At 36.1% G+C, this 18,997-nt stretch overlaps 1 protein-coding gene across 1 annotated transcript in view; it reads left to right on the plus strand.

The window, feature by feature from the left end:
• drd3 (dopamine receptor D3) overlaps positions 1-18,997 on the plus strand; it is a 38,593-nt gene that overhangs the window by 8,460 nt on the left and 11,136 nt on the right. The window contains exons 3-6 of the mRNA XM_056450949.1: positions 1,297-1,409; positions 5,065-5,201; positions 10,848-11,041; positions 16,076-16,147. Coding sequence (XP_056306924.1) covers positions 1,297-1,409; positions 5,065-5,201; positions 10,848-11,041; positions 16,076-16,147 — 516 coding nt within the window. The remainder of the gene's footprint in view (positions 1-1,296; positions 1,410-5,064; positions 5,202-10,847; positions 11,042-16,075; positions 16,148-18,997) is intronic.

Consider the following 18,997-nt stretch of genomic DNA (forward strand, 5'->3'; position numbering starts at 1 on the left):
ACTTGCTGTGAGGCGACAGCACTACCTACTGCGCCACTGCGCCGCCCCATAAAACAAATAAAACTGACAATATTAATAACATTATACAAATGCAAATTGTCATGAATAAACGGAAAAAAGCCCCCCGACATGACGAAGGCATGGAGGTGGTGTTTTTTATATTTATGTAGAAAATAGTAATTTTTGTAAGATTTTAATCCTTTTTTTTCTATGTAAAGATATTTGTATATTGCTGTACATCCTGTGTCTATTCAGCAATGTTTAAGCTTTTAGACCTGCATAGGTGCATAACTATCGTGCTCTGCACTGGACTCTAGAGCATCTTTCATTTGGTCAATGGCATGGCCTATTTAGCAATGCGCCAACAATGCGCCTTAACACACCGCCTTTATAGACCAGCATGCCCATGAGTCTACAAAGTGGCGCAAATGGATTTGCTATTTTAACAACGTGGTGCAAAACATGAAAATTAGGATTGCGCTAGTCTGAAAATAACAACAAATCATGCCAAACACATCTTGCACCTTATTGCCTAGGGTGTATGATAGGGCCATACGAGTTTACACAGTCTGTTTATCTGTAAAATCACATTTTATTCAATATACCTCAAACTCCCTTAGTGAAAGCCTTAAGTCATTATTCCACAAATGAAAAACAGCAAGTATGTATTCAGTGCTATAATTCTCAAAGCACTTGATCTACTTGACTATTGAAACATTACATACTAAATTGGCAGATGTTACATTTAACCCGGTAAACGCTATTCAAATATAATAAAATGTGAATACATTAAATGACAGTATAATTTCACAGTGTAATGTCAAATTTCTTTCCCTCTTGGTGGCTCACAGTTAAAAACCTTCATTCTGAGACAGCATTCCTGCTCGGTTAAATTTGGCCGCACTTCTGGTGTATGGTTGCAGTAGGCGGCATTGTACTGCTCTTGATTAGTGCCAGGAAGAGAGAAAAGAAGATCTTCCTGTCATGACGTATACAGCACTAGCGGTCTGAATCAGCAGCATGCAGTTCATTCATCTCAGCCAGAGCCTTATTATACCTCCCTTGCCTTTAGGATGGGTGTTATCGTTGTAGGCCCACTGAGAGATGAACCAGGGGTCTGTTTGCCCGTTGAGCGCTCATTATTTGCAAAGCTTGTGTGGGATAAAAACTGGGACTGTTGAAAATAGTTTTCTCCTTGCTTGGAGTGAGGCTAGAAATGAATCATTCAATTAGAGACACATCTTTCACATTTTTAGTGTAATAGTGTCTTAATATGACCCTGTTGTGACTGTGCAGGTGGTCGGCGGAGCTTGGCTTTTCAGTCGCCTGTACTGCAATGTCTTTGTGACCCTGGATGTGATGATGTGCACCGCAAGTATACTCAATCTGTGTGCCATCAGCATCGACAGGTAGGGAGATCTTAAATCTTCATGCGTTAACTTAATATATATGGTTATATATATGGTTAATAACCATAAATTGACTTGCCCAGAATTCTCTACATGACACTTTTTATGCCTTTTTTGTTGACATAGCAATGGTTCATTTTAGAGTTTTGTCACATCAAATGTTGATGCTATTTATATTGCATTACTGTAATTGTATGTGTGCTACCCTGATGGTGTTTAGTAAGTGTGTGAATAACACTGCGGGCTCTATTTTAACAATCTAGGTGCAAAGTATAAAGCGCATGGCACAAAGTATTAAGGGCGTGTCCGAATTCACTTTTGCTATTTTAAGTGAGGAAAAATACGATCTGCGCCCTGGCGCATGGTCTAACAGGGTTGTGCTTATTCTCATAACGAGATTGGGTGTGTTTTGAGAATAACTTGCATTAAACCAATCATCTCCCATTCCCTTTAAGAGTCAGTTGCGTCACACCATGGCGCATTTGCTATTTACCTGGTGGACTTTGTAAGTGGACAAACTGAATGCTTCACTAGCGAGAAATCAGTTAAACTCTATTTGACCTCTTTACTTTCTCTTTACTTTACTACTTTAAACAACCTTTATAATGATAACATTATACAAATGCATATTGTCATGAATAAACTGAAAAAAGCCCCCTGACATGAAGAAGGCATGGAGTTAGTGGTTTTATATTTATGAAAAAAAAATTTTTTTTAATCCTTTAATTTTTTTATATGTGAAGATTTTTGTGTATCGCTGTACATTCTGTGTGTATTAAGCAATGTGTAAGCATTTTGGACCTGCATAGGCACATAACTAACACGCTCTGCACTGGACTTTAGACCTGCTTTTAGATGGTCAATAGCGCAGTCTGTTTCAGTTTTTCAAAATAGCAACGCACCAACACTGCGCCTTAACACACCATGTGACCAGAACATCCATGAGTCCACAAAGTGGTGCAAATAGATCTGCTATTTAAACAATATGGCACAAAACATGAACATTTTTGGTTTACTTTAGAACATTTCAGTGATTCGTTCTTAAAATAACATTTTTTTGTATGAAAGTTTTTTATTGTTATATTGTAATTTTATTGTTATTTTGTTAGCTAATTCAGCTCTGTGTAAAAAAAAAAAAGCTTTTTGCCATTTCTCACAATTTATTAAAATCCAATGAATACATCAACAAAATGAACAGCTCCTGATCTAACAAAAAGGAGTCACATGAAATGAACATCAATATCAAATCTTTTCTTGACCATAGGGTGACAAAGTGAATCCTATATTTTTGTCATTTACAGTATTTTTCATGTTTCATTCATTCATTCATTCATTTTGTTTTTGGCTTAGTCCCTTTATTAATCCGGGGGTTGCCACAGCGGAATAAACTGCCAACTTATCCAGCATATGTTTTACGCAGCGGATGCCCTTCATCCATACACACTCATTAACAAGGACAATTTAGCTTACCCAAGTCACCTATACCACGTCTTTGGACTTGTGGGGGAAACCAGAGCACCCGGAGGAATCCCACGCCAACACGGGGAGAACATGCAAACTCCACACAAAAATGCCAACTGACCCAGCCGAGGCTCAAACCAGCGACCTTCTTGCTGTGAGGCGAACTTGCTACCCACTGCGCCAGCGTCCAGCCCTTTTCATGTTTCAGTAAAATGTTTTTACATCATTCACACAGACTCTAATGTCAAATTAATTTAGGTGTGCAGATGAGTTCATAAGTGTTTACATCATCTAAATTAAAATCTTCAAACCCAGATGCACATCCTAGTTCAGAAAACACCATTCACATTATCAGTGTGGGGTAAGTTACACAAAAAAAGTGATTGATTACAAATGACTGAATACTACTTTAATACATTGCTAATTACTGAATGTAAAAAGTGATCAGATTACTTGTAATTTACTTTAAAGTTATTTTAAACACATGCCAAGCCATAAAAAATACACTAGAAATTCAAACTTAGAATCTTTTAGTAGTTTACTATTGACTTCAGAATGATTACAAAGCTATAAAAACACTGACTTCAAACAATTTAATTCATTTCTGGAACTTAACATTCTTAGGATCAACCTGCCTCACAATGAAAAAAAAATCTAGCTTTAAATGTGCTTATACAGTGATTTATACACAGCATTGTTTGCTAAGTAGAGGGTGTGTGTATGCTGGTGGTTTAACAAGCATTATAAACATGAAAAAACCAGCCTGATCTCACGAGAAAACGTAAGTATTTACGTTTTGACAGTTTAGTGGCTAATTCGTATGAATTTGTACAAGTTCAGTCGTACGAAATTGTACGATTTTAAAAAGGAGGCGTGGCACCTAACCCCACCCCTAAACCAAACCGTCATTGGCGGATGAGCAAATCGTACTAAATTGTACGAATTAGATCGTAAGAATTTGTACGAATTAGCCACTAAATCAAAAAGAAAAAACTCAATAATAGGAAAAAAGTTCTGATTACATTTAAAAACAGTATTGATGAACATATTTACATTAACTGACACCGGCATGCAAAATGGAATTTAAAAGGCATATAATTATTTATTTTTTCTTAACACTTCATTTGTAATTTTAAAAATGTAATTATATTGACTTAAATAATTGTAATCAAATTACACAAAATTTAAAATGTAGTGCATTACATCACTGCCTTCCCAGAAAACGCTTACATAATAAACATAGTTGTAACGTGCTACTGTGTAATACATTATACCCATTTCTGCATATTATCCAAAAGAGCTGTTCTGTATCTGTTGCTATAAATGCACACTAGAGATCAAAAACATTCCCATTATAAAATCTTTGACATCAAATAAACCTGGGTATTGCACATCCGCACTGTGACTTCAAATAAAACCTATAAGTTCCTTCATTTGTGGTCATATTGGTGAAACAGCTCAAACAAGGTTAAAGTAATTCAATATTACGTCAATAATGCTGTTGACTAAGCTTTACTGAACCAGAAATAATCCTTTAATATGCTCTCAGTGACAGGTGCATCATTAACACCTTCATACGTAGAGCAGGCAGGGGTCTTCATTTTAATTTCAACTGCATGGCTTGAGTGTGAAAACATACAGAAGTTTAATAAGTGGAAATTTATTGAGTGAGAGGCTGGTCATGAGCAATGGAGCTGAGAGAAAAAGAGGCAGAGAGAGGGAACATGTTTAGGTTGATTGTGCTTTTCAGACTGGTCTGGTTCACCTCTCTCTTTCCTCACTGGCATTCAAGAGCAGATTTCAAAAAAGGATCACGGAAAGCTAATTCAGTAGTATTAGTATCATCCTGCTGAAGGGGTCCAGCATAATTAATCCCTTTTTAATGTATAGATGTTGCGCATTATCTTTCAGAGTCCTGCCTTATTAATTTTTAATCAGATATTAACGCTTCATGACAGAATCTGCAATAAATCTTTGTAGTGAAAGCTTATCTGAAATTGAGTTTCTCTTCTATATCACTTTTTTCCTTATCATATACAATTTCTTTCAAATATACGAATGATATATTCAGATACTTTGGGGTCATTTAAAGTTTTTGTCACTATTGTCATGGTTCAATGAGTGTGCCCTTTTTCTGATCAGTATTCCTGCTTCTCCTGAGACTCATCTGAGATTAATTCTTGTGTTTGTAAAGGTATACAGCTGTGGTGATGCCCGTGTTATACAACACCACCCACAGCTCCCGCAAAAGGGTTTCAGTCATGATTGCCACGGTTTGGGTCCTCGCCTTTGCCGTCTCCTGCCCTCTACTGTTTGGATTCAACACTACAGGTGAGCGACTGGTGGCCTTGTGACTGTAAAATGGGTCATAGGTGCTCTCAACACAGGCAAAATATTGCTAAATAAGATGCAAATACATGCAAATAAGCATATAAACATGCATAGCTACAATGCAATCTGTTACCTGAAGCAAAACCTGTTGAGAACGACTGCTCTTGTCTGTTAGTGTGAAATCTTACTCAAGTGCTGGCATGAAGCCTCCTGGAGGTCTAATTAATGTCAAATGAGTTTTGAAACGAGATATACAAATTTAATCAAAATTGTTTAAAAGCAGCGATGCTTGTCAGAATAAATTACAGATTCACTGTTTAATTTCAGGCCCTATGTAAAGGTCATTTTGAGGCATTTAGGACTTAACCCTTGTGCACTGTTCAAATTTGTGAAGTTTAATTTTAAAGTAATTTCGAGAGGAGCATGTGCTCATGATTGACACAGCTGGTCCACATTAGCTAATCATGATCCTCCAATCAAAGGATCCCAAGTCACTATATATATCCTCATTTCCTCTCTTCAACTATCTTCGTCTGGAAGAAACCCTCCTCCTCCCCTTCTTCCACCTTTATCCAGAATGGTTGGCACGGTGGCCCAGTGACTAGGACTGTTGCCTCACAGCAAGAATACCAATGGCGTTGGGTCTTCACTGGGCCATCTGGTATTTCTGTGCGGAGTTTGCATGTTCTCCCAGTGTCCGCGTGGGTTTCCCTCGGGTTCCCTGGTTTCCTCCCACCATCCAAATGTGCTCTATATTATAGATAAAATAAGCCTAAATCTTTTTTTCTGATGTCTTACTCTCAGGAAGTTCACCTTGGCCCCAGCAGCAGGGGAGTTTCAGATCGACTTGAGCTCAATCTCCCCTCGTCCTGTGAAAGGAGGGAGCCCTAGGCTCGAGGATCCCTTGAGCTCAGGGCTTTCTCCCGGGACAGCACGCCAAACAAGCTATGTATAAATCGTGAGCTAAGTGTGAACTCTTGAAATACCCTTTTGTTATGTTCGGGATGAAAACATCCACTGAATTAAACTGCTGTAAAAATCCATCAGATAAATATTTTTTTCAATTTTTTTGCATAAATCTGTTAATCAGTCTCAGTCCTGATCAAAACTACTAAATTGTTTGGAAAATTACAGGATTTTAACTCTTTAATTGTCAAATTTATAAATTATGACACTGGTTTGGTGAAAAAAACACACAAAATGAAGTATTTTCAATTAAAAAAGTAATTGTGAATTGGATTGTTTTTTACCTTTTATCACAGTAATGGACATGTGAACGATAAGTAACAACATTGGCTTTGATGCATTATTAGATTTCAATTTTTTTCTCCCTAATTTACTGTAAATGGCTGTTTTTGCACCATTGACTTCCATTATATCCAGATTTGATTGTGCATAAACACAGTCTTTGTTTTTATTGACTCCATGTAGTTCTGAGAGCTGTGATGTATATTTTGATATTCTCAGACACATCAAAGTAAGTGCGTAAAGGTTACTCTCACATTATCATGCTCTCACACACTCACAGACACACACTTTAATTTGCTGTTATAGTTCATATAAAATCCAGAAACTAAGCTTTTTTTGCACAGGCCTATCTAAAGGGTTAATGGTGCCAAGTGATGATCAACAGTAAAAATTACAAATGTAACCTCTTCCCAAAAGGGAAAACCACCAACAATCAAAAATGCATGATTACATGGTGTCATAGTTTTGCAATCAAAAAAATGACTTTCAAAATTACTTTAATAATACGTCATTTTGTGAGTTTTTTTTCCACCAAATCTGTGACATGATTCATGAATTTGGCAATTAAAGAGTTAAAATCCTGTAATTTTCTAAGAAATTTTGTAGGTTGATTGAGGTTGATTAACAGATTTATGCAAAAAAAAAAAAAAAAAAATTATCTGATGCATTTTTACAGCAGTTTAATTCAGTGGACAAAAGGGTAGTAAATTTGCCCAGTGTTTTTTTTTTTTTTTTTAAGTAAAAAAAAAAAAAAAATCTACGTATTTTCTCAAAATACATGTCAAAATAAGATTTGTCACCAAACCATAATTCTGGTAGCTATAACATAGAAAAAAACGTGGCCAAATTAAGATGTAAAATCACCCTAGAGTGGATGAAAATATTCCTAACATTACATGAGGGTTCATATTAGCTAAATATTGACAGTGTTGTTAAACTGTGTTTAAAGGGTTAGTTCACCCAATAATGAAAATTATGTTGTTAATTACTCATCCTCATGTCATTCCAAACTTCGACCTTCGTTCGTCCTTGAAACACAAATTAAGAAACATGCCTGTGCTGTGTTTTAAACAGAAGAACATAAGGGTCATTTATAACAGAATTTTAAGTCATTTTAATGATGTTCATTTGATTGAGATCTTTGTGGTTTTATTACCAAATACAAAAAAGGGATAATAATCAGAAACACTACAAATTAAGTTATATAGTTGATATAAATTAGAATTTAGTTACAGCCATTAACATGGTGTGCAGCTCAAGTTTGTTTTGAGGTGGAACATTCTCATTCTAGAGAGCCTTTGATTGGCCAAAAATCTTTGTAGTACTCGATGAGTCACTGTAAATGACAGCTGGGTTGTAAATGACAGTCTGAAAACAAGTTTCAAACATTTTTTAAAACTATATTACTATTGTCTATGTAAACAACAAAAAAGCATTCTGTAAAAATGACAAAGTCATGTATTTTACGTATACATTAGTACTTGAAAACCAAAACTGCTCAAAATGCGACATAGGCTCATTCTGAAAACGTAGCCCTATACAGAGATGTATAAAGTACTAGAGACCCAGACTTAAGTAAAAGTACAAGTACTCTATCAAAAAGTGACTTGAGTAGAAGTAAAAGTGCTCTTTAAGCACCATACTTAAGTGGAAGTACTAAAGTATTCATCATTTTTGTACTTAAGTATTGCAAGTAGTTTATTTCAAAATTTACTACTCAAGTACTGAAAGTAAAAGTACAAGTATTGTGTAATGTAGTTATTAAAGAATGCAGTCAAAAGACATCATATTGTTTTGTTTATTTTAAATCTCTTTTGGGGGGCACGTCATTAAGCAGAACGAAAAGAAACATGACTTACAATACTGTTTTTCTCTCACGCTTGAACCACAGATCTGACAGATTATAACAGCTTTAACACACACCTTTCAAAGTTGTGTGTCACAAAAACAGTCCATAATCCACTCAAAACGCTATTGAAACCCAATTTCGGAGCACAATTTACTGGTTGTGAACGCTGTAAACGAACGTTCTAATTCACTTGATTTTGATTTTATTGTAAAAAAAAAAGAAAATGTGTATATTACTGTGTTAAATGAAAATCTGAAATATTTTATGGCTTATGGCTATGATTTAGTATTCAAAAATGTTTCATTTTGATTATGTTTTAATTAAACTGGTCTTAAACTTCATATTTTTATAGTATATTTATTCATTCTGGTACTTTTACCATAAACCAACATCTCAACCATTTGGTAGAGGCTGATATTTTAGAAATTATGGGATGTGTTGGGGGAAAATGTATTGATTGTGTTAACTAGCGACATTAGGAGTTAAGAAATGCAATAAATAAAAAAATTCTATTGGTTTTTTTTCTTGGTGTGACAGTTAAATGGTTACTTGTAATACAATTGTGTCCTTTAATACAGCAGTAATATATATGAACTGTACCCTTAATTTGACCCGCTCAAAGAAAACACTCTTTCTGAATGTATCAAACAAAACTCATACACAGAAGACAGCATGAGCATTTATAGCAAATAAACGAATGTAAATATTCTCCCGCCTGCTTTTTAAACGCTGACAGGCGAGGTCTTACACCCGTTTGACTGGTTATTGTCTTCACCTCCTCAACAGAAAGGGCTGCTATCGGCTTTAGAAATGAAAGCGTTGTTCACTGATGGCGGGAAGAACAGCCGCGGTTACAGTCTATGTATGTATAATACGCGGTTATCACAGGTAATCTATAAAGTTACCTCACAAACAGGCCAGCGGGTCAAATGTCCAAAGTGAGAGAGGCAGAGATGGAGTCTCACAACATTTCTCTGTAGTAGTGAAATAGCGGCTCGTGTGCTGTGCCGCCTTCACTCGCCCTCGCGCCTCCGTCCTTTGCCATAGTATTGCGACACCGCACATAGGAGATAAATGACGTCAGTACGTAATAACCCGTTATGATCTATTACTGAACCGATATCGACCATTTTGACACCTCTAGTAACGAGTAACGATGCAGCTCATAAAAAATCTATCGGAGTAAAAGTATTAAACTCATCGAAAATATGAACTTAAGTAAAAGTGGAAGTAGGAGAAAAAAACAATACTCCAGTAAAGTACAGATACTGCCTTTTAGTACTTAAGTACAGTAGTGAAGTAGTTCTACTTCGTTACTATACATCTCTGGCCCTATATAGTGTATGTTTCTGGAGATCGCAAATTATGTAGCCAGAAGTACGTATGGCTGCATTTAATCTTTAAAACGAATGCTACGAGGCGCTTTTGACGCTGTTCCTTTTCGAGCTTAACAGCTGACCGCTTACCTCTGTATGGACGGCTTTCCCGCTGTTACGATGGGTCAATCTGTGCTTTTGAAAACACTATTGGTTGGGTTTAGGGATGGAGAAGTGTGGGTCAGTTGATTGGTCAGTCAGTCATTCAGTCAGTCAATCAGCAGTGGCCTCTGTTGGATTTATGTGAGAACACCAGGTACAAATGGCACTCACAAGAGATATTTAAGATCTCAAAAAGCATACACAGCGACCTCTGGTGAAGTCGTGAAAACAAAAACTGCAAAAAAAAAGCGTAGCTTCTGGGACATATTTGCCACTCTCCGGAAATGTATATAACGGTATGTTTTCAGAATGAGCTTGGGTTGTCAAAATGATTAGCAACATCATCATCTACAGGCCTGGCACATCGTTTTTGGTTGTTTTATGAATCTGTGTGAATAAGAATTGTTTTAAAAACACTGTGTGCGTATGCCAGACTTTTCAATAACAACAAATGTCAACGTTAACCTACCCTGAAACAAAGATTTTAAATATCTTTAATGTTGTTTACAACTTGTCACTAGTAGCTTGTAACATTATTTTAAAACGATAGCTTGACTGTACATCTCGCTAAGCTACACAGTCTAAATGGCTTCCTCAAACATGTAATTTCAAAGCACAATAGTGCACAAAAGTGTTTATCTAGAGGGTTAATTTTAATAGCAATATAGCTTTTGGTAAGCCTCCATCAGATGTCGCTAAATTAGTTTGCAACGGAATTAACCATCCATTTAATTAGAGTAATCAGTTAATTACTTTCACGGTGAGACATAATGAATGTCATCTCTCTCACACAAACACAGGCCTCCTAGATATGCGTGTGATTTGTTCTGCTTTGGCTGCCTGTACTGCAGAAGGACTTTGAGGATGTAATTGCGGCAGAAACAATTTTATTTGTCGCAGATAAGAATATTGATTATGCTTACGACACAGCTGGCATCATTACACATATCCACGCTTATACTTATGTGAGATTTTGAATCTTAATTACTCATTTTACTAGCTAAGCATACAAAAGAATGTCAACAAATGCAAAAGTTATCTAATAACATGCTGCATTTATGTTTCTTGCAGATGACCCTGCAGTGTGCTCAATTTCGAACCCTGATTTTGTTATCTACTCCTCTGTGGTGTCGTTTTACTTGCCGTTTGCGGTGACTCTTCTGGTCTATGTGCGCATTTACATCTTTCTCAGAAGGAGGAGGAAGAAAATCACCTTCCGCCAAGGCAGTGGCAAAGTTCAGCCAGCATCCGCTCCGCCATCAGTGGTAAGAGTAGATATTCTTACATTTCACCGTTTCCTCAACCTGTTTTGGATTCCCTGCTCTGTTTAAAACATGCATAATCCACCAGTAACTGTGCATAATGACTAAAAGTATCTGTTACCGGTGGTAAGTATAGATTAGAAATGCTTTTTGTGGGCCATCTTGGATCGAAACTCAGTATTAAATTCAAAGAAGCTTGGATTCCGGTCTGTCTTTGTTGGGAAACATCAGTGGGTTTTATTCAGTGAAACAACATTCTCGATCAGCCTTTGTATTATGTGAAAGTGAGAAGCACAAGTCTGGCCGTTGGAAATGTTCCAGCAAAGCCATTCTGCTACGTGCCCTAGGAATTTTATTGCAAGATTTAGTTCCAGCTAACTGGAGCAAAATTTGATATGGAGAAGAGGCTTTGTAGGCTGCCCTGAATATTTTTTCTTGCCGTTACAAAGAGTGTTATTCTCCCTTTTCCCATATCCTATCTCATTTTAATAAATCAAATGATCTCCAAGCGCAGAATGGCACAGTATTTGAGCTGTAAATTGGTTTATATAACTTGATTGATTTTGCACCCTAGATGAATTTCATTTAGTTTAAAAGAAATGAACATTCTGTCATCATTTACTCACCCTCGTGTCTTTGTAAACATTCTGTTGGACACATTATTGAAAAAAAATTGATTAATATTATACCTCAAAGATTTATATTAAACCCTAAACTTCATAGTATGGACAAAAATATTTTATTTATTTATATATATTTTATTTTTTATTTGATTTGATATGATTTTTAGGCTTACCTTAGAATTTCACCATAGGGAAAACTAGAACTGGCGACACGGTGGCACAGTGGGTAGCACAATCGCCTCACATCAATAAGATCGCTGGTTCGAGCCTCGGCTGGGTTAGTTGGCATTTCTGTGTGGAGTTGGCATGTTCTACCCGTGTTAGCGTGGGTTTCCTCTAAGTCCAAAGACATGTGGTATAGGTGAATTGGGTAGGCTAAATTGGCCATTGTGTATGTGTGTGATTGAGTGTGTATGGATGTTTCCCAGTGATGGGTTGCAGCTGGAAGGGCATCCGCTGCGTAAAACATGTACTAGATAAGTTGGCAGTTCATTCCGCTGTGGCGACCCCGGATTAATAAAGGGACTAAGCCGAAAAGAAAATGAATGAATGAAAACTAGAAAATAATAGTTATAATATTATTAAAAAATGTAATAGAGATCAAAATTACAGGTTAATTTATAAATGCACAATTTTCCAAAAATCTTCATTGTTCAAAGTTTGACAGAATTTTAGGTTAGATAGTAGGCCACATAGCAGAACAGTGCTTTACAAAATAACCAGGCTACTTGTTATCAAAATTAGAGAAAAGCAATGAGTGTAGCAAAAACAAATATTACAGCAACAATTTAAAGCAGAAAGGGTTAAAGCAGTCGAAAATGAGTAGGAAACCCAGTATTTTGACCACATTTTTGGCCTCAAGACATCACTAGTCTATTACAGGTTATCATTAGTCTATCAGCAGTACACTAGTCTAACTACAAACAGCTGCTTACTTTAATGCAGTTCAGAAGAAGCTGATCAACTGACGTGTTGTAAATCAAGCAGCTCTTCTCTCAACTGCAGTGCAAGGGGCCGTGGCGTGTCATGTCATAAACCAGACACATTTCCATGGAAATATAAAAGTAATGCATTCTAAATATCTCACAAGTTGGGAGTGGATGGTTTTCACTTAAACGAGAAAGGGCTAAATAATATCAGCTTTCCCTCACATCCAAAAGCCCACGTTTTGTAATTCATTCTCAGCCAAATCCTGTGTAAATCTGTTGCTGAGTATTGGTCGTGCACACAACTTTACAGGAGAAGAATCCATAAAATAATTTTCACCCTTGGTAGCATTTTTGAAAAATAAGTTGGAACCTAGAAGCAAGATTTTGGGAAAAGAAATACTGAAGCATGATTGAACATGAGAGTCCAACTCTTTAAATAAGTGCATTAAAAACATTAGAGCACACCTTTGAGAAAATCAGCACCAGATTAATGTCAATTACTGGAAGGAATCTAAAAGTGTCCTTTTATTTACTTCATCTCAACGTTTCTGTTCTTTATATACTATATTCCTCAGAAAATATGCAACTTAAAAGTAAAAAGTGAAACTTTCTTTAACTCCTGTTAGAATAACATCAAACATGACTAAGCAGTGACCTCAAAATGTAAGAAATTGTAGGTTGTTCTTTAATATTGATCTCCATATATATTAGGGTTTCTTGAGTTTTTAATTATCTGTAGCGAACTTAAAGTGCCTTAAAGTCATAATAGATGATGAAGATACAGACTGGCCTAATTATCATTAATTCTGTTAATATTAAGGTTAATTAAGTTCCTTAATGCTAATTTTAATTCTAATTTAATGGGCTAATTATCCCTCACATGTAGAAATCTGATATATGGCAATATATGCAAAATACATATGTCAAGTACCTATTTGGATTTCACATGAATAAAATATGACAAAACACAGCTAAAATGTTCATTTACATATATAATTTTTCCCAACAATTGTAATTCGCTACAAATGTTAATTTTTCATGTGTGTCATATATACAGTTGAAGTCAGAATTATTAGCCCCCTTTGATTTTTTTCTTTTTTAAATATATCCCAAATGATGTTTAACCGAGCAAAGAAATTTTCACAGTATGTCTGATAATATTTTTCCTTCTAGAGAAAGTCTCATTTGTTTTATTTCTGCTCGAATAAAAGCAGTTATAAATTTTTTAAACACCATTTTAAGGTCAAAATTATTAGCCCCTTTAAGCTATATTTAAGCTTTAAGCTATATTCTACAGAACAAACCATCATTATACAATAACTTGCCTAATTACCTTATCCTGCCTAGTTAACCTAATTAACCTAGTTAAGCCTTTAAATGTCACTTTAAGCTGTATAGAAGTGTCTTGAAAAATATCTAGTCAAATATTATTTACTGTCATCAAAGATTAGAAAAATCATTTATTAGAAATGAGTTATTAAAACTATTATGTTTAGAAATGTGTAGAGAAAATCTTCTCTCCGTTAAACAGAAATTGAGGACAAAAATAAACAGGGGGGCTAATATTTTCAACTGTATGTGTTGATATATGGCCGCATATGATCACACAGTAGTTACCATTTGAAGTAATTCAAAAATTTTTTGAAAATGTCCTATGACAAGAATGGGTGTTGTTTAATAGTTTAAGGACAACTTTGATCAAATGTTTAATCCAGTTCAAATGTTGACTAGTAATATCTATAATTTGAACATATGTGTACATATTTGTAATTGCAATGATTGAAAAAACTATTTGTAAATAGACATTTTCGCTTTATTTTGAAATTGATGCTGCATATGTGACATACTGTATACACCCACCGGCCATTTTATTAGGTACACCCTACTAGTACCAGGTTGGACCCTCTTTTGCCTTCAGAACTGCTTTAATCCTTTGTGGCATAGATTCAACATTGTACTGGAAATATTCCTCAGAGATTTTGGTCCATATTGACATGATAGCATCACGCAGTTGCTGCAGATTTGTCTGCTTCACATCCATGATGCGAATATCGCATCATATCACAATATCACATCCATGATGCGAATACCACATTCCAAAGGTGCTTTATTGGATTGAGATCTGGTGACAGTGGAGGCCATTTGAGTACAGTGAATCTGAGATGATTTATGACAAGGCGCGTTAATCTGCTAGTACACTCAAAATATATATATATTTTTTTACTTGTTCAAACTACGATTATTTAAAATGAGCTGAAACAATACAATTCTAGAGATTTTATTGGGACAACAATTTTTTTATGTCCAATCCACATAAATGCGTTAAAAGTGTTAAGCTAACTTAGTCAATTTGTGTTAGGACAACATGAATGAATTGTGTGGAACCTTACAATATAGTAACCATCAGAAGATGGGAACACTGTGGTCATAAAGGGATGGACATGGTCAGCAACAATAGTCAGGTAGGCTGTGGTGTTGATACGATGCTCAATTGATACTAATGGGCCCAAAGTGTGCCAAGAAAATATCTTCCACCCCATTACACTACTACCACCAGCCTGAACCGTTGTATAAAAGGCAGGATGGATCGATGCTTTCATGTTGTTGGTGCCAAATTCTGACCTTACATCCGAATGTCGCAGCAGAAATCGAGACTCATCAGACCAGGCAACGTTTTTTCCAATCCTCTATTGTCTAATTTTGGTGAGCCTGTGTGAATTGTAGCCTTAGTTTCCTGTTCTTAGCTGACAGAAGTGGCACCCGGTGTGGTCTTCTGCTGCTGTAGCCCATCTGCCTCAAGGTTCAAAGTATTGTGCGTTCAGAGATGCTTTTCTGCAGACCTCGGTTGTAACGAGTAGTTATTTGAGTTACTGTTGCCTTTCTATCAGCTCGAACCAGTCTGATCATTCTTCTCTGACCTCTGGCATCAACAAGGCATTTGCGCACACAGAACTGCTGCAAACCCTAGAGATGGTTGTGCGTGAAAATTCAGTAGATCAGCAGTTTCTGAAATACTCAGACCAGCCCGTCTGGCACCAACAACCATGCCACGTTTAAAGCCACTTAAATCACCTTTCTTTCCCATTCTGATGCTCTGTTTAAACTGCAGCAGATCGTCTTGACCATGTCTACATGCTTAAATGTATTGAGTTGCTGCCGTGTGATAGGCTGATTAGAAATTTGCGTTAACGAGCAGTTGGACAGGTGTATCTAATAAAGTGGCCAGTGAGTGTATTTTATATATGTGAAATGCAAATATGAACTTAAATTTCATATATGTAATTCCCATATATCAGATTCCTATATGGGATAACAGTGAGCTTCAGTGAAACTTCTTTTCTTTGTTTTGATTCTGGCATCTTTCCCTGTCTTGTACATTTTAAAAGGCTGTGCTCCCTCTTTTTTTCTGGCAACAGAGATTTGCTTTACATGCTTCTGCATTGCTTTTGTTTTCCACCCGTTGACTCTTTAAGATCTCTCCACAGGAGACGTGTTTACAAGACGACGCTCACAAAGAGAAAAGAGACCTTTCCCCCATCAGGATCAATGTGATAACTGTGCGTATGCCATTGGGCGCCTGCATGCGTGTACAGAAATGCGTGTGACTACTCTAATCTTGCATGAAATTAGCCTTCTCTGAGAAACAGACTCTGTGAAGAAATCTTACAAGGTATTTTGAGATTGCTGGCAGCTTTCTATTTTAGCATAGCGGGAGTGTTTCTTATCCCTGTGGCTGTATATGTAGCTCTGACGCACGGCTCCGGCTGGTGCTTCACTCCTCTCACTGGTGATCTCTCTTTCCACGACAGCCACTTCAAACGTAACTTTGGAGTAACAAGCTTTAGTAAGGAGCCATAGGACATGTCTTTAGTGTAGCTGTTGAATGAGGTTTGGATCAGAGCTGTGATTTAAAGAAGTGAGATATTGATTAATTGACATTCAATTTTTTTTGGAAATATAGGCTCCTTTTACAAGCCGCCTAAACAGTTTAGCTTTGCCATTTTTTTTTTATCCTTTCAACCGGTCTCCAGGTTGGAGGGAAGCACTTTTAGCTTAGCCTGGCAAAAATCATTGAAATGGATTTGATCATTAGCATATCGCTCAAAAATTAAAAAAAAAAAAGAGTATTGAGAATATGTCCACTAGTTACAGCTTGATACTTTTGTAATTACATTGTGTACTAAGACTGACCGAAAATTGTAAGATAGAATTTAAACTATAATGTAAATCCGGCGTAATAATAACAGAATTTTTTAATGACATGCTAATGATCTAATGCAATGATTTAATTCAATTCAATAATTTATGCTAAGCTAATCCAAAAGTGCTCCCTGCAGACCCAGATATCAGCTGAATTGATTAAAAAAAGGTAAAACCCAACTGTTGATCACTAGGGTACTTACCTATTTCCAATAAATAAATAAATAAATAAATAAAAAATGGAAATATACTGTTATACAATAATTGTCTAAAAAAAGTTTTTACTTTCACAAGATACTTGCAATGAACTGTAGAGTAATGAGTTTAGAAGTTTAGAGTTGGCTATATATTTTTAAATATGATTAATTTTTTATTATTTTTAATATTATTTAAATTTTAAATGTTAATATTTAGATTTTATTATAATATAGTACTTTATTTAATATGATCAGCAAGTCAGAGTATTAAAATCTATCATAAAGAATCATGTGACACGGAAGCCTGAAGGGTCAGTAAAGAAACGCACATTTTTTGAAAAGATAAACAGTTAAGTTTTACCATTTTTTAATTCATTTAGGTGATCTCTGGATCTTGAGGGAGCACTTTGAGCTTAGCTAAACATTGATCACTGAATCACATTAGATCATTATCATCCCGCGTAAAAATGACCAAAGGGTTTTGATAATCTTTAAGTTTTGAAACACTTCTGTAGTTACATTGTGTACTAGGACCAACAATTTTCAAGCGTAAAATCATTGTGCCTGCTGTATTGTACGGCAGCAATGTTTCTTGATTATTACGCCAGAATAAGAGTGTAGTTTCTAGCCATATTTGCCAAGAAAATGACAACTTTTCATTTTCCGTCAGTCTTAGTATTGACAGCCATTTGAATCTTTTGGCTTGAGACTTCTGGTCTCATTCACTTCCATTCATTTTAAGATGTTCAAAACAGCTCGTTATGCTGCTAGATGAGGCTAACTGATATTTTCTTATTATATTATTCTGCTTTGTATGTATAGTCATGGACACACTTGATGAAGAGAAAGTAAGTAAATTTTTGCTTGCCATTTATTATTCCTAGTCATTTCTCCCATAGGCAACCGAAACGGAAGTTCTAAAACAATCGCAAAAACGAGCATACAGCGACATTTTAGAATAAGGTCAATATAATGGGATAATTATTGAAACTCTTTGGTCATTTTTAGCAAGAGGCTAATGATTTATTCTAAGCTAATGCCTCATGCACACTACGAGCGACTCCCGGCGACAAAGCGACAAGCAACCCTTAATTTCAACAGAGAGTGAACGACTTTCGGCGACCTCTATCTATGTGAGCAACATTGATCATTATCGACCAGGTGGGCGTTGAGCAACGCGACAAAGTTGAAAATCCTTCAACGTTATGCAAATGAAGTGCGACTTTCTTGAGCGACAGCCAATAGGAGCATCAGTTGAGCTCACGTGATCCTCTCTCAGCTCGCTCAGAGGCCAGTTGTATTATCCGTGCTGTAGACCTACAAAGACCTGCGTTTGCAGCAGGTGACCACCCAGAGCGACAGGCAGCTACAAAGTCACTACTAATGGGAATGAGGCATAAGACAAAAGTTCTTGCGGCAGACCCAGGGATTGGCTGATTGGATTCAAAAGTTGTTTAGCAGTGTAAAATTAGTTAGTTTCTTTTGGCAGAAACAAGCTTACAAAAAATATTAAATTACTTATTTTAAATTTGAATAATATTAAATACATTTCTCAGACAAACGCTGCCTTGATTAGCAGAAAAGACTTCTTTCGAAAACAACAAAACTTTTCATATCTTTTTTTGACCAGTAAGCTTGTCAGTAGCACCAAGTTTTACTTCTTATTATTTCTTTATATCCAATGGCAAGGTTGTGTTATAGGAAATTACACATGAGAGATTTTAATACGATATGGCTGAAAAAACAACAAATGTTTAGTCAGTAGCCAGAGGGTTACTCGTTCATTGCCCTTTCCTAAAGAACTGCAAAGTCAAATACGGCAATCTGAAACCATCCAAGACAGTGTGAAATCAGCTTCAAATTGCAGCAGAAAAACTCTATAGTCCTTGAGACGATATCACTCTATTCGAGGAAATGAGGACAGCTTGAGTCCTTGTGCTAATTAATTATAGAGCAGATATGCTTGCCGGAATAAATACGCATGAAAAGTTTGCATGTTTATATTTCATC

The sequence above is a fragment of the Danio aesculapii genome, chromosome 24, assembly GCF_903798145.1.
Source record: "Danio aesculapii chromosome 24, fDanAes4.1, whole genome shotgun sequence".
Lineage (NCBI taxonomy): Eukaryota > Metazoa > Chordata > Actinopteri > Cypriniformes > Danionidae > Danio > Danio aesculapii.